Below are 16915 nucleotides of genomic sequence, written 5' to 3'. Positions count from 1 at the left end.
AAAAGAAACAACACACAGTTGGTCCTCTATGACTCAAGCAAACAATAAATAACTAGGATAATTTATAGCCATGTTGTCAGGCCTGGTTACAAAGAGCACAGGCATCTTATTTTATTCCTTGCCCTATTTTAGCTCTGCCCCTTACCAAACTGCATGACCTTGGGTAAATAACTACCTGTCTCTGATCCTCAGCTTATATATTATAAAGATAAGTTGCTTATAAGGAATAAATGAGATAATGGCTACTAGGGGCACCAAACTGAGTGTGCAAAAACGCTCATTTCTTCCCCTCACCCACACTACCTCCTCTCAAGACCATTAAGGCAATATCACATTAAGAGTGAGTACGTGAGTTTTCAAACTAATGATATCTTTTTTTTTTTTTTTTTTTTTTTTTTGCAATACGCGGGCCTCTCACTGTTGTGGCCTCTCCCATTGCGGAGCACAGGCTCCGGACGCGCAGGCTCAGCGGCCATGGCTCACGGGCCCAGCCGCTCCGCGGCATGTGGGATCTTCCCGGACCGGGGCACGAACCCGTGTCCCCTGCATCGGCAGGCGGACTCTCAACCACTGCGCCACCAGGGAAGCCCCTAATGATATCTTTTCATAACGGTCTGGTCACTTAGGGTGTATTGTGGAGATCTCATCAAGAATGTATACTAAAACCACTGAGACCCTTTTTTGAAAGGCCCTCATACAGGAAAGAGCAATGAATCTAGGGCATGCCTCCTAAAAAAGCAGCTAACCTTTCCCTTTATGCAGAGCCAAGAGAAGCCACAGCAGTCTCTGGGAGCTCTCTGGGCCACACTGACTGAGGCAGCCCAGCCTCTGGTACAAGATCCTCCAACGTCTACCCCGTGCTCCATTTCCCAAATAGCAAAATCCTAACTGGATTCTATTTGCTCTGCAACTCTTGGTTAAAATGATTCCTTTCCCATATCCACCTGACATATTAAACATTTTAAGTAAAACACATATATAGGAGGGCAATTTAATTAACTGACTTCTGATCTAGGAAGGTTCTGTCCGTTTTATTGTTTTTGACTTTTCTTCCCTTAAAGCCCTTCTTCCCCACCCCAGAGTAGGATCCCAGTGTGAAACATTAATGTCAACACATGTAACGCAATGACACCACCCCAGCTGCTTTTGTCATTGCCATTTTTAAAGTCAACTCAGTTTCGCAAATTCTGATGGAATTAGTCCATGCTGGGGGATGGGAAGAGATGGACAATGCAAGTTGCTCTCCTGTCCACTCCAAGATCTCATTTTCATTTTTCCCTTGTCCTACTATGTCTACAGGCCTTGGCGTGGTCGTTGTTGGCAAGGAGCACTTCTTCAGATGCTGAAAACCAGCTGAGATCCAGCTCTTAACTAGTATTAGGGGCCACCCCCCCATACCTCTCTGTCCCCTACTTCTCCCCTCCCACACTCCTGACAGCCAAACAACTTCAATGCTTAGGCTCAGAGTAGCTACTAGCAGTCAGCAAGGTAGGGACTCCTGTTTATATACACATTTGCTCTGTCCAAAATCAATCAAGAACAGTGGCTACCTTAGAAAACCGCTTGCTGATCTGGTAAAGGAGGCCGTGTCCACTAACAGGCTCCTAATTTGCACTTTGTTAGAGTAATCCATTCTCCTTCCCCTAACGACAACTCTATTTCCAGGGGTTTCCTGGGGCCCAAGGGCCTGGGAGGGCAAAACCAGCCTAGCCCCAACTCAGTAAGAACAGCAAAAGGTATCCAGCTCCACACTCTTTTCCACAAAATACTTTTCCAATTAGGGATTCATTTAAGTTAACTAGCTCCTGTTTTTAAATGTAAGTCATTATATAATGTAATAAGTCATTATCTCTGCATGATGGAACAAAGAGAAATTTGAAATTTTCTTTTATATGAAGAAACAGATTTTCTAATTTTTCTATTTTGTTTTCCGTAAGATCGTACGGAAAAACCCGAACGAACTTTTGGGCCAACCCAATATAATGCACGTGTATTAATTGTGCAATAAAAAATAACCCAAAGAAAAGTTAAACCCCATATACAACTTAGTGTGAATTATTCAGGCTGTTAAATCTCTGATAAAAATAACAAATAGCAACTACATAACACTTCCTACACACTAGGGTCTGAGCTAATTTTCTCATAGCAGCATTTCCTACCTGAGGTTCATGGACCCCCTAGGGTCAAAAGATGCATTCACAGGCTCTCTTGAGTTTCAGAATTTAAAAATTTTGCTTTTAGTTCAATGAAAATTATGTACATATGATTTTCACTGAAAAGCAAAATTTTATACAGAGCGATAAATAGATGTATATATAATGACTTATATAAGCAATAGACAGATAGATATGGATATAGACCATTTCTAGTCTTCCATGTTCCTCATTCTCCATCCAGCTGGGGGAGCCCTGAGTCACTGCTTGGAGGAGAAATACCCAGGAGAGCCACCTGACCTTCATTAGACAGATGTGAACAAGAAATAAACATATAATAAAGCCAGGGTCAACCAATCTAGCCCATGTCCATTCATTTACGTATTTTCTATGGCTACTTTCGCACTATGATGGCAGAGTTGACTCACAGAGACTGTATGGCCTGCAAGCCTAAAATATTAACTACCTTGTCCTTTATAGAAAAAGTTTGCCAACATGTGGGATAAGCTGGTGAGATTTGGGGGGTTGAGTATCCTAGCAGCTGGTTATTTAACATCAGTAATAGACTTAGAAAGGCCAAATGGCATCAGTGCAAGCTACGTGCCAAAACAGTTTGTTGAATAAGGAAAAGTGACAGGAGAAGTGTACACAAGGCTCTTTATGGAAGAGACTTGCTGATCTCTGAAGAATTCATCCCCTGCAGTATGCAAGTCACACTGTGCACAGGACAAATGAGGCAGAGAGCCCATCTATGAACAGAACCAACTGACAACAGCAGAAAGTAAGGTGACCCATCATCCTGGTTCACCCGGGACTGAGTGGGATGCTCTTGGACTTAGGACTTTCTATTTTAAAACCGTCAGTTCCCTGGTGGGGAAGGGATTCCGGGCTTAGTGGTTAGGATTCCGGGCTTTCACTGCCATGGCCTGGGTTTAACACCTGGATGGGGAACTGAGACCCTGCAAGCTACGCGGCGTGGCCAAAAAACAGAAAAAAATAAAACAGGGAAAATCCTGGGTAGGACTGGCATAAACTGGTCATCCTAGCAGAAATGTTCTTTATTTTTCCAATTAAAAAACATTTAAAATTTGGGGGGGTGCACTATAAGTCAATTGGCCCATTAAAATAATGGACTAGTACCTAAAAATACATTCATTGTTTAAAAGGGTAAATAATATGATAGTCTGATGTTTCATATGAAAATCCGAAGATTCAAGTTGACAAGTAAAACAATTAACATCCATTAAACCCCACATCAGTGATTTAATTTCAGCAAAACATCATCTGTTGCATTAAAGTTGTGAATTTTTATTTTATTAATGTTATAGCTTTATTTGCATTTAATTTGTAATTTTTTTGGATTGCATAAAGACATGGAATTTATAGCTAGAATTTTACATTTGTATGTGTTTAAGTAACATTATAATGAAACAAATTTGGGCAAACATTGAAGTTTCAGGAGAATTAATTTTCCTTTAAAAGAGGTCTGTACCTTACTTACATTTAAGAACATTCCTCACAACAAATCCATGAGGTAGTAATTACCATCCTCAATTTACAGATGAAGAAACTGAGACCACAGTCATGGAGCAAGTCACTAGTGAAGCTGACACTTGAACCCAGGTTAGCCTAAGTTCAAAGGCCGTGCTGCCTCGTTTGGAGTAGGGAAAGATGGTATATTGGAGACTCCTGGCTGAACGGTATGAGGGCCTTTGAAAAACAGAAGGCAACCTGGGGCTTCATGATATTCAAAAGGCAGAAACAGGGCTGTACAAGAGGTTAAGTGGGCTCAGAAAGCAAGGTGGGACAGAAAGCTTGCCCAAGGGCCCCCTTCTGCCCGAGCAGCCCGCAGACACCTGAAGATTCATTCGTTCATTCCTTCTCTAGGAAGCCCTGCGCTAGGCGCAGGGATGGTTTAGGCAGTAAGGCAAAGACGGCTCAGGCGGCAACGCGAGCGATGGGCAGCGGCAGATGAAGCTTCGCTCGCTCGCTCGCCCGCTGCTCACCTCCTCCTGTGCGGTCCGGTTCCGAACAGGCCGCGGACCGGTACCAGTCCGCAGCCCGGGGGTTGGGGACCCCAGTCTTAAAGGATGTCTGCCACAGAGGATGTCTGCAGATCTCCAAGGTCCACCCCTGTCTGTGTTCAGCAAAAGTTATTCCAATTCAGCCTTTACTCAATCCCTCTATTTACTCCATTACCACCATAGTAATGGAGCTATGCTGGGTGTTGTGGGGCACTAATGATCCAGTTCTTGCCCTCAGAGGATTTTTATTAATAATAACAACAATTGCAGCAAACACTCAGATAATGCTTATTTAGGCTAGGCACTGTTCTAAGTGCTTTGCACATATTAATGCATCCAATCCACACAACAGCTCTATGAGAGAGGTATTATTACTACCCTCATTTAACTGAGCCGTAGAAAAGTCAAGTAATTCATCTGAGATTTCACACACACTAGTAAGGGCAAGGTCAGAATCGGCACCCAAGAAGTCTGGCTCCAGGGGCCACCATGCTCTTGAACTTTGGCCTTAAGACAGTGGGATTCACTTGAATGACTAGACCAATACTTGATTCCCCTACCCACATCCCCACCACCAGCAGGGTGTTGAAAGAAACATGGACTTTGAAGTTAGGCATGCGGTCAAGTCCAGGCCTGAGAGCAGTACTTCCCAGGCTCAGTTTTCATGTCCCTAAAAGGGTCATAATAAAAACTGGGCCATTTCAGATTAAATGAAATAACATATACATAGTTGGCCCTTAGTAAATACTAATTCACTTCCCACTGTCAAACCTAGCTCCTTCTTCCTGGTTCAGTGCAGTGTCTATGTGGCCACTTCCTGCCCATTCTCCACTGGGAGAGAGATGCAAGGACGAAAGGGAGGGAATGAAGAGAAGGAGCAATGGTTTCACTTCTTTTGCTGGCACTTCACTCCCTGAAACGTTGGATGCGTCCCTGGAGACTCCTAAAGGTCTGCTCTGTCCTGCATTTGCAGGAGACATTTTTCTAACTTAGAATTTAGACCAGAAAGGTGAATGGGAGGTTGGTGAACCAAAAAGACATACACAAGGCAAATGGTCAGTAATTTGTACTATTTCATCAGACAACTGAGAAAACGAAGAAAGAGAAAATGTACTGACATTTGTTCTAAATGCTCACATATAAAGATTTTACTTGACCTTGTGTTTTCAGAAACACTCCAGACATGCTGAATAAACTCCTGGACTTTAGAATAAAAAAAGGATTGACTGTGGTGTGTGTGTTTGGGAGTGAGAGTGCAGTATGGAAGTAATTCAGGAAAAAAAAAAAAGTATCAGGTTTAAAGCAGTTGTTTTCCCATTCTCTCTTCCCATTCTCTGGAAGGTAGGGTTCACAGTGAGACACTGTGACGCCTTAGATGCTTCTCCTGGGAAGGTATGCCCAAACCACCCCCAACCTCGTTCTATTGAAAATCACTGATTTTAAAGCCCTTGTTTGAAAAAGGACTTTCAGATCAAAAGACTGCTATGATCATATGTTAATATTTATGTAGTAAAAATTATGTGCTAATGAGAACAATTCTTCTAGTGATTTATTAATAAACAATAGAATTTCAAGCAGAAACTACTGACATTTCATTATATACATCTTTTAAAGTAAAAAGAAAAAACTTCTAATGACACCTTGTAATGGTAAAACTGAAAAGATGGTTTTATGAATTTTATTTGTAGCATTGTAATAGACACCTCTTCAGAAGGCTATATATGTCAATACAAAGCGAGAATCTGAAGATGTTTCTACCCTGATCAATAATCCTACTCACAGGGAATTATCCTAAGGAAGTATTCAACAGAAATAAAAGGGATATAGACAAGGACTATCATTATAGAATCACTTGTTAAAACCAAAACAAGGAAACAATCTAAACATCCTCTGACAGGCATCCATTTCATCCCGTACATTTTTCTGTTGCATTGCTCATCACATTTGAATGATCTGTTTGACAACTCTCCCCCCACTAGACAGTAAGCTCCATGAGAACAGGGGCTGTCTCTGTCTAGATTTTTTTGAAAAATTAAAGTACTACTTTATTAAATGAGTTATTTTATATAATATGAACATCAATATAATTACAATTGTAAAAAAATTTTTATAACAAGGATGAACTGATTTTCAGATTTCCAAATCAGAGTCAACTGTACATTTACACAGAACTGTCTTTGCGTGAAGTCCAAAAAGGAACAGCATAAACATGAGGGTTCCTGTAGCCCCTTTATTTTTGCTGATCAACAGTTTGTTAGAAAAGCAGCTGCAGGTTTTTACCTAAGGTCTGAGACATTACATAATAAATGTAGATTGTAGAAATTAAGAACAGATATCAAAATATTTGTAATGTAATGTTAAGTAAAAATAACACAATATGTACGCTAGAACTGAAACTGTAATATATATACATGTGGAAATGATTATACAAAAATGAAAATAATTATACTGGGATGGAGGAATCATTGGAAAACTTTTAAATTACTTTAATATTCTTTAAAGTTGTTGCTTTAGTGCCTCTGAAATGTAAAAAGAAGGAAAATATGTGATGTTATATACACCAAACGCGATTTCAGGGTAGGGATGAAATGACAATAATAAAGCTTGAGGAGCCACCCCTGGCTCACTCCCAGGCACACAGATTTCTTTCTTTGGTCAAGGGTAGAAACACCCAAAATACTCATATATCACAGGTAACATAATCCTATTTTTAGTAAAAACCTGAAACAAAGGCAATATGTTTTTAAAAGATGGGGGAAAGTCCTCTAAAGCAATCCCTCTTCTGGACAGTGAATTTGCTGGTTACTAACAGCAGGGGGTGCCAAAGGGATCGCTATTGCTCCCAGGAGATGGCCAGGAGTGGGACTGTCGCGGCCTCTGTTAGAAGACCTTAAGCTGAGAAAACGCCGCAGGTTTTCCCCTAATAACCAGGACATATGTGTAAGACTCAGGTGCTCTACAGACGTGAATGGACAAAAACTACATTTTTATTTTAACTAACTTCTGATATTTAGCATCTCCTTGAATTATGAATGCGGTCAACAAACCACAGTCATGTGAGCAGTACTGGTGACTGTCATGAACAGAAACAACAGATACCATCATAGCACATTACAATTGTTGCAGATTTCTCAAATATCATGTACACTTACCACTACTTTGAAACAAGAGACGTCAGGAGTTACTGTTAGACCTGCCTCTGGATCTTGTCATTTAATGTATTAACAAAGTCAGTACATATTACTATATCACAAATTTGTTTAATAATTTGATAACTATTTAAATATAATGGAATTCTTTCGTACTCCTGTGAATTTTACTCTCTGCATTTACGAACACTTTTCTGAGAAGGGCTTCTGTAGGCTTTACCAGACTACCAAAGGCACAGGAAAGATTAAGAACCTCTGCTCAGTCTAATGGAAGGCAACTAAGAAGAAAAATCAAATTTGATTTGAACAAAGTTGGAGAGAAAAAGAAGTATTTTCAGTCACAAAAGAGAAGCGGCTGCAATGCACATTTTCAGTTTGGATTCCTTAATGAGAAAGAGGGAAACCCCAAATTTGTCCTTCATAGGCCCCAAAGTACCCCAGTATTTCCAGAGGTCTGGTTCCTAGACATGACATTCAAGATATACCTACAATTTGCTACTGCAAAGCAGTCTGCATTTAATCCAGGTGCAGAGGCATAGAATACAATGCAAATGTTGTCCCCGACATCTCTCTGAAAGTAATCATTATATGTTGACTCCCCAGATACCAAATATCATTCATTTGATGAACAAAGCCAAAATCAAATCCAAAATACTAGAAGGTAGAGGTGAGATACTGAGGTAAGTAACAGAGTCAATACTTACATTCGAACAAAGAGCGACTCTTTGGATGTCAGACCAGGAGATGAATACTTTTCAACCAAGGCCAAAGTACTGAAGCCAAACTTATGAATGGGCTCGTTGGAATCCAGTGGGGGGAAATCTGTGTCAACCTCCCCATCATCCTCGGCAATATGCAGGCAGTAGGCACTGACATTGTCACTGTAAGAAAAACCAAAAAGGTAAGTGAACACCAAGGTGAGGGAGGGACGCGGAGACCGGAAGCTACGGTGTACAGCAAACGGGGACACTACTGTTCTTTACCCCAAAGCCTGGCGATACAGTTAGATCTCCCAAACCCTACTTCATTTGATAAAGAGAAAACACATGGCAGCAGAAAGGGGGAGAAAAACAATGTGAAAGGAGCACATTGATACTGCTCTATTCTTTCAACAAATATTTACTGAGCACCTGTTAATAGATAAGACCCAGAACTTAACCCCTTTGATCAAAGAGGAGATTGAGTATCAGCCCTCAAAGGAAGCTTAGAGTATAGCAGGGGGAAAAAGTAAGCACTACATTAGCTATAATATTTATAAATGTAAATAAAATAAATATGATAAGAGAGACAAATCTATAAAGGAGGAAAAAATTATTTGGAGGGAATCAGAGGCCTTTGATTTATGTTCAGGATTAAGAAAATATCTATGCTCTAGATCAGAAGAAGAACTCAAGGTAACCAAGACAATCTTTACAGTTCTCCTTTCTCTGAAGAATATCAGGCTCACTTGGCAGGCTCTGATTCCAAACACCAAGGACACTTAACAGAGTAAAAGCAAAGGACGCAATTCATCCTGACGCAGATACCTAGCCTTCTCAACTACTTCTGGACTTGTCTCACTTCCCCAGAACGTCCAGTCAGTACTCCCAAATTCCAGCTTTGCCCAATTTAGAATTAACACTCCTTCTCCTTTGGGGGAAATAAAAAGTCACTTTGCTGAAAAAGGGTGGGAAACTATACTAACATAAAGAAATTTTAAAACTGAAATCAACTTAAACACTTTAAAATACCCTGCACCAAAGTTGAATTGCGAAACTGCAAATCTGCTAGCATTCAGAAGCATGAACCTAATAGTTCACAAGGAGGTAGGATTCTAAATTCTGTGGCTTAAATCTGGAGTTTTAATTATATGATTGATGCTTAAATTAATTAATTGCAAAGTGTATGCTAATTGTTTAATTGGTTGCTTGATCTATATAGATCATTTTTTGAATTAAATGAGTTGATTTACAAAGTTTATTGATTGGATGTGACAATGAATTATTTCACTGACTACCTGATTTGCAATTTTCCCAATTAATTCACAAATCTTTAGCTGCAACTCTGCTTATTGAGAGAGAGCCTACTTCAGGTGATCTATACTCAGTCTGTCATGACTATGAGATATTTATTATAAAAAATAGGTAATAAGGACAGATTTAAATTAATGGGAACTGTAAATTTACTAAATGGATGGATAACAAGAAAGTAATCTGTCTCTGTTTGTCACTATAAATTTCCTGTATTTGCAATGCTGTTAAGAAACTTAAAATTCATCTCTGAATGGTACGGGAAACTTACCAATCTTTGCAAAAGGTTACCAACTTCAACACAAAACACTTGTAGAAGGAGAAGAAAGCCCTTTAGATGAGGAAAATATCATGGTGTAGTAGCTAAGGGCTTTGTGTCCAAAGGGACTTGAGTTCAACCTAAGCCCCACTGCTCATGGACTACGTGATTTCAGAGAATACGCTTCGTTCCCTTCAGATTCCAATTCTACAGAAAGGGTACAATCACCTAGAGGGGGTTTTGAAGTTTTGATGAGATAATATATGTAGTGCCTAGCATATGACAGAGGTAAAAAAATAAATGGTACTAACTATAATAGAGTCAGATGGAAAATAACTTCTATAGTTAGGTCAACCCTTAAAGACAAATGTGGATGCATATTAGAGCAACAAAGCAACAATGAAAGTGAGCAACATGTTCCATGTGCAAACATCTGTAACTGGAGCGAACATGTCCACTGTGCTCCAGCCTTGGGGCCACTGAGCCTCCGGGATTTTATAAGCAGGGCAGACACTGATGAAGCAAGCAATGGAGGGCACAGATTATTTACTGCCGTGTAAATCATCCTGAGGAATGTCTGTGAATCCCTAGCACCACAGAGGTTTCAAGGGCAAATAATAAGTCTATTGATCAAAGCAGAAAGCCAAACAGGGGTATCAGAAGAATTCTGCTTTGATTGTCACAGGACGCCCCCAAATCTCCTCAAAACAAACTCAGCAAATGTCACAGCCTAAGCTCTGAAAGCCAAAAGACTCAATGTGCCAAGTGCTATTATTCCCCCCAGTTCTTAAATATAAAGTGTGATATTTATTCATTCACAAAACACTTGTAAAGTGCCTACGCTGTGCTGTAGCCTGTCCTGAGCACTGGGAACACAGCAAGGAAAAGAGTGAATGATCCACTCTATGTTATACAAACTAACAGAAGTCTTTTCTGGGTCCTCAGTAAAGTTTAACAGTAAACAGTGCGCCACCCCCTATCAACCCTTAATTGAACATCTAAGGGGAAAATAAATGACTAAAATTCCATATTCTATGCATGGATATTGGTTCCTTTGTGCCTTTTTAGGAGAATCATTAATAAAAGAAGCTACTGTGATATTCTGACTTCTAAAACTGCTTCAGGACTCCAAATTAGTACTAGTAAAAACAGCCATTAGTATCATTAGCTACATTTATTGAGTACCACGTGCCAGACACTGTGCGCAGTGGTTTAGACACATAAGCTCACTGCGTCTTCCCATCATCTCTGTGAGTCCCTTATTATTATTTCTATTTGCAAATTACAAAACTGAGGCTCAAGGAGGTTAATCTTACATGCAAGATTAAACAGCATGTAAGTTATAGAGCTGAGATTCAAACCCAGGCAGTCAAGAGCCCTCACTCCTGGCTCCCATCTACTCCTCTGCCTAAGCCATGGTGTGTCAAGATTTCCCAAGGCCCTTGGGAACCTACAATCGTATGGAAATGCTACATATGCTAAAATGGAGAAGGAAACCACGACATATTATTTATAAAAAATTAGAAGCTTAGAGAGATTTATTTCAATCTCCTCGCTTTTACAAATGGGGAATAGATACCTAGAAAAGAGGAATAAGGTGCCCATGATCACCTAGTTAAATGGTGGCAAAGCTGGTTTTCAGAGAACTCAGGTTTCCTTACTTCTCTTCCATTACTCTTTGAACAAATCAGAAATTGGTGGCATTTTGAAATGGGGAGAGAAAAAAGGGGCAGCTGTGGTCCCTGACTCAGGAATTTGCCAAATACAGACACCTAGAGCTTCCAAAACAACAAAAACGGGGTGCCTCTTCAGGACAGTTTGTTGGAAGGAAGACGGGTTTTGCAGTGAGATCTGGTTTTAATGCCAACACAACCATGAACCAGCTATGTGACCGAATCTGTCTGAGCTCCATTTTCTTACCCATGAAAGGCTTTCCTTGATTCCTTTAGGAGAATCATTTGGATCTCTAGGAGAATCCAAGTGATTCTCCTCTGTGTTCTTAACAGAACTTGGCTGATATTTCTGCATATAACTTACCACACTGCTCTTTTTCTTATTTATGCATCTATGTTCTCCTAAAGAGCAGGGATTCTTCTACTATCTCTGCATGCTCACTGAAGAGTAAAATGGCTGGCATTTAGAACAAATATTTGTTGAATGAACGAATACATGAATGTGTAGACTGAGTCACTCTACCCATGAAAAAAACAAAGAGGGTATTATTAATGATGTGTGTGTTAACGAGAAGAGGAGAAGTAATAAGCTTTTCTTTTTCTTTTTCTGGCTTGTCACATTGATACCTGTTAGCCAAATGAGGCTTTCAAGGCAATGCACATGTATCAGAGATAGCAATTCAAGACAAGGGAAGAAGGCCCAGGAAAAAGTGAAAATGAAAGAGGCATTCTTACAGGTCACCAAGATATGAGTACTGGCATCTCAGTTTTTTATGGAGAAAACAATAAGAAATTATTACAACTATATAAAAATGTTCAATTACATACATATAAAAAGACTATAAAAAAAGGGACCAAAAAGTTCATAGAGATTACATTTACATTAAAGCAATGAGCACTTTTTTCTTTCTAAATTTCTATACTTTCCAGATGTCTCATAATATGTATAACTTTCATTTTCCTTTCTTTATAAAATATTTAATTAAATTTTTGATAAGTGTAATATTAATACATTCTTATTGTAGACAATTTAGAAATATGGAACAGTACAAAGAAGTCTGGGAAATCTCTCACCCCACTACACAGAGAAAATCACTTGTCCTAGAGACTCTGAGCATGGCCTGCCTGATTGGTAAGTGTGCTCATTTTCTCTACTAGGTTCTGGAATTATGGAAGAAATAACCGTAACTACTGCATAAGGGTCTTATAAGGATTAAATGACATAATTAACTGCACAGTGCCTGGCATGAAGAAGGATTCTCATTTTGCCAAAATTTCTTCTACCACTTTTAAGCTTCTGATTACACAGAAGCAGAATTAACTATCTAACAGAAGCATGGATAGCAATGAGACAGAGAAACCTAAGAGTCCTGTTTGTGAGTCACTACCAGAGAGAGAAGAATGATCAAAATGCTAACAAACAAGTACAGGACAACTGGATCCACAAGAAGAGGCTTAATTTTAGAGTTGGGTTGGCATGGAAGGAGCAGGCCCTTTTAGGTACCATGGAGTTTGTAAGAGGACTGGAAGTTTAAGAAATGAGTGGATGCAAAATGGAGCCTGCTGCCAAAAAGAGATCCTTCTGGGGGAGATATACAGATCTCCAAAGCTTTAATGAGTACAATTAACTGAATTTCCCTTATTCATATTTCATCAAATAAAACTAAATTTCTTCATTAGAAAAATTTATTGCATTGAATTGTTGACCAGTATTCATTTTATGTTCAAAGGCCAGTATGGCTTTTATGAAGAGACAGAAGCCTATAGCCCATAAATAGATGGTATTTAATTCATATATGAAAATTCAGGAGCATTCCAGGAAGCATCCCAGATTTCTACCAAATGTGATCTGACATGTTCATTTCTTATCTTCAGAAAATGCAAAACACACTAAAGTATGAACACAAGACATATTAATGCTTATTGTTTTTTTAATGAAAAATAAAAGAATGCATGATTCTGAAATGTCCAGAATGTTCACTGCATGAGCTTCGCTGCTTATTTTGGTGACAAGCAATATTAAGAGTGTGTCAGGCATTAGCAGGAGAAAGATCCTGATGGCTGCAGCTCAGAAGTTCATCTCTTTGAAGTCAGAGAAAAGATTTTTAAGACTCCCAAGATTTCCTTTTCTCTAAAACACCCCCCCCCCATAAATGGAAAGTAAAACTGATAAATAACATCATAACGTTTGTCAAGCCACAGCAACCTCAGACAGGAATAGTTAAATCTAAATTTCCTGGTAAAGTTCTAGGGAGAAAATGTCCACTAATTTTTAGGTGGAAGCAAGACCTTCATATTGTTCTGTCTGAGCTCCTCTTAGGACAGTTTTTATTGCTATGTCTTCAAGTTCCCTGACCACAGCATGCTTCCTCCTGCCACAGCATCACTGCCACATGGTTCCATCTGCCAGGCGCCTTCCCCTGCCAAATGCCCCTGGCATCACTTTCTGAGGGAATTCCTCCCTGGTTCCCAGGTGAGGCTCTCACAAATGGCATTCCTTCCCTGCAGAGCACTTAACTCAGCTTCTAAGCAAACATTATTTGGCTTAATTATTTGCCCATTTCCCTCACTAGGTTGTAGAATTCATGAAGGAGAAACTATGTCTTGCTCCCCTCACCACTGTACACCCAGCAAAATGCCTGGTACATAGAAAACACTCAATAAATATTTACTGAATGCATGAATGAATACAAATGATAAGTGAAATGAGCCAGTGACAAAGTGCTATTACACTTGATAATTTCTTCTTCCCCACCAAACTGTAAATTTTTTGAGAGCAGCAATTGCGTTTCTCTTGTTCTCCATTTTATCCTCGATACCCAGGGCCTGGAACTCCATAAATATTTGCTGAATGAAGAAATGATGAGGGACTTAAGTCTTTGAGATTAAGCAGGATATCAAAAGAAGAGTGAGAAAGGCATTTCTAAGGAAACAGCAAAAGCAGACATGGTGCGTGTCAAGAAGCTGCCAGTTAAAGAATGTGATGTGTTAGAATGTATGGGAGCATACCTGGGGGTCAGATGGGAAGGGCACCTTAGGCTGTATTATTTAGGTAAATGGTTCTCAGTGATGACTCTAAGGAGTATAAATTAGAAGCAGCAACCTAGAAATGGGAGAAGAGTAGACAGTGGCAGGCAGGCAGACAGCAAAAAAAAAAAAAAAAAGGGGTGGTGGTGGTGGTGGTGGTGTGGGGAGTATAAAGAATTCAAATTGCAAAGTTGTCAGAAAACGTATAATGTAAAGTCAAACGTTTCTAGATACTTTCATAAGCCCACAAGGGCATCACTGTATCATAGCATGGTACAATTACTTGAGTCATCAAGAAAGGGCTAAATTATGCTACTATTGCTGAACTAATACTAGTATTCATTGCAGTGGTAGCTGCTGGAGTTATAGTATTTAGCAGCAACAGAAACAAACATTTACTGAGCACTTGCCATGTATTTTCTCATTTTATTTTCATAACCACCCTGATAGGAAGTTTCTATCCTCATTTTACACATGAGAAAAATGGAATACATGGGCTGAAGTAATTCATCCAAGATCACCCTAATGGTTAGTGCCAGAATGCAAACCCAGACTATGACTTTGAATCCCACACTCTTAACCACCACGTTACATACTGATTAAGAAGGCAGCGGAAAATGTTAACACGTTAGTGAGCTTCTATGAAATATTACAAAAATAAAGAAACCTCAATAGTGAATGAGATAAACCTCAACTATCTAGGCGGTCCACCAAGTTTCCCAAGGGCTCTATGAGAAGGAAGTGAACCCACAGTGAAATCCACTGCATGGCTATATCATGTGTTGGCATACTCTACAGCTGCACTTTCCAAACATGTGGCTACTGAGTCCTTGAAATGTGTGGCTAGTCTGAATTGAGATGTGCTGTAAATAGCAAATAAACACTGGATTTTGAATACGTGACCAAAAAAAGAATATTAAAAATCTCATTAATAATTTTAATATCAATTACATGTTGAAATGGTAATATTTAGGATATAATGGGTTAGATAAAATATATTATGAAAATTAATTTCACTTGTTTTTTGGAAATGTTTAAATATGTGATTACTAGAAATTTAAAATTGTAAAATGTGGCTTACATTTGTAGCTTGTATTATACATTTTTTCTGGCTTTATTAAAATATAATTGACATATAGCATTGTGTAGGTTTAAGGTGTTGATACAATACACTTACATATTACCAAATGATTACCAAGTAGTATTAGCCAATACCTCCATCAGGGTGAGAACATTTGGCAACCTTAGCAACTTTTCAAATGTGCTGTACTCTGATCCCAAGAACTTATAACTGAAAGTTTATAACCTCTGACCAACATCTCCCCATTTCCCCCACACCCCAGGCCCTGGTAACCACCATTCTAATCTGTTTCTATGTGTCTGCTTTTTTAGATTCCACATATAAGTGATATCATACAGTATTTGTCTTTCTCTGTCTGACTTATCTCACTTAGCATCATGTCCTCAACGTCCATCTATGTTGTTGAAAATAGCAGGATTTCCTTCTTTCTCATGGCTGAGTAATATTCCATTGTGTGTATATATACACCATTATCATCTTTATTCATTCATCCACAGATGAACAGTTAGGTTGTTTCCATATCTTGGCTATTGTGAATAATGCTGCAATGAACTTGGGAGTGCAGGTATCTCTTTGCGATCCTGTTTGCATTTCCAATGGATACATACCCAGAAGTAGAATTCCTGGATCCATATGGCAGTTCTATTTTTAACTTTTTGAGGAACCTCCATACCGTTTTCCATAGTGCCTGTATCAATTTCCATTTCTACCAACAGTGCACAAGGGTTCCCTTTTCTCCACATCCTCGCCAACACTTGTTATATCTTGTCTTTTTGATGATAGTCATTCTAACAGGTATGAAATGATTGCATTGCATTTCATTTGGACAGCACTGCTCTATACCCATAAACTTCCACTCACTGAACACTGTGATAATCTCCAAAGTATACTACACCAGCTTTGTATAACAGAGCAAAATTCTTCAGGTTTTTACTATCAGTACTTCACCTGTCAGTAGCCTAATGAAGAGCAATAGTACATAAGAGACCAGTGAAATATGTTGAATGTCTAAGGGACACCTGAAAAGAAGAACGCAAGGAATGGCTATTCTGGGGTACAATGGAGTCATAACACACGACTGAAATCTCTGCATAAAAATTAGGACTAGTTGGGGCTTCCCTGGTGGCACAGCAGTTAAGAATCCGACTGCCAAGGCAGGGGACAAGGGCTTGAGCCATGGTCCGGGAAGATCCCACATGTGGCAGAGCAACTAAGGCCGTGCGCCACAACTACTGAGCCCTCATGCCACAACTACTGAAGCCTGCACACCTAGAGTCCGTGCTCCACAACAAGAGAAGCCACCTCAATGAGAAGCCCGTGCACCGCAATGGAGAGTAGCCCCAGCTCGCTGCAACTAGAGAAAGCCCGCATGCAGCAATGAAGACCCAATGCAGCCAAAAAAAATAATAAAACAAATAAAAATTTATTTTAAAAAAATTAGGGGGCTTCCCCGGTGGCGCAGTGGTTGCGCGTCCGCCTGCCGATGCAGGGGAACCGGGTTCGCGCCCCGGTCTGGGAGGATCCCACATGCCGCGGAGCG

The 16915-nt window shown here is 39.6% G+C and overlaps 1 protein-coding gene across 4 annotated transcripts in view; it reads right to left on the bottom strand.

Moving 5' to 3' along the window:
- Positions 1 to 16915, bottom strand: part of MAPKAP1 (MAPK associated protein 1) — a 232170-nt gene that overhangs the window by 102451 nt on the left and 112804 nt on the right. For all 4 annotated transcript variants that reach the window (XM_007102665.3, XM_007102666.3, XM_007102668.3 and 1 more), the window contains one exon: positions 8031 to 8207. In XM_007102665.3, the coding sequence (XP_007102727.1) occupies positions 8031 to 8207 (177 nt within the window). The remainder of the gene's footprint in view (positions 1 to 8030; positions 8208 to 16915) is intronic.

This window comes from Physeter macrocephalus, chromosome 9 (genome assembly GCF_002837175.3).
Source record: "Physeter macrocephalus isolate SW-GA chromosome 9, ASM283717v5, whole genome shotgun sequence".
In the NCBI taxonomy this organism is placed as follows: Eukaryota; Metazoa; Chordata; class Mammalia; order Artiodactyla; family Physeteridae; genus Physeter; species Physeter macrocephalus.
The sequence above is the reverse complement of the archived record's forward strand: the minus strand, read 5'-3'. Positions and strand labels throughout refer to the sequence as shown.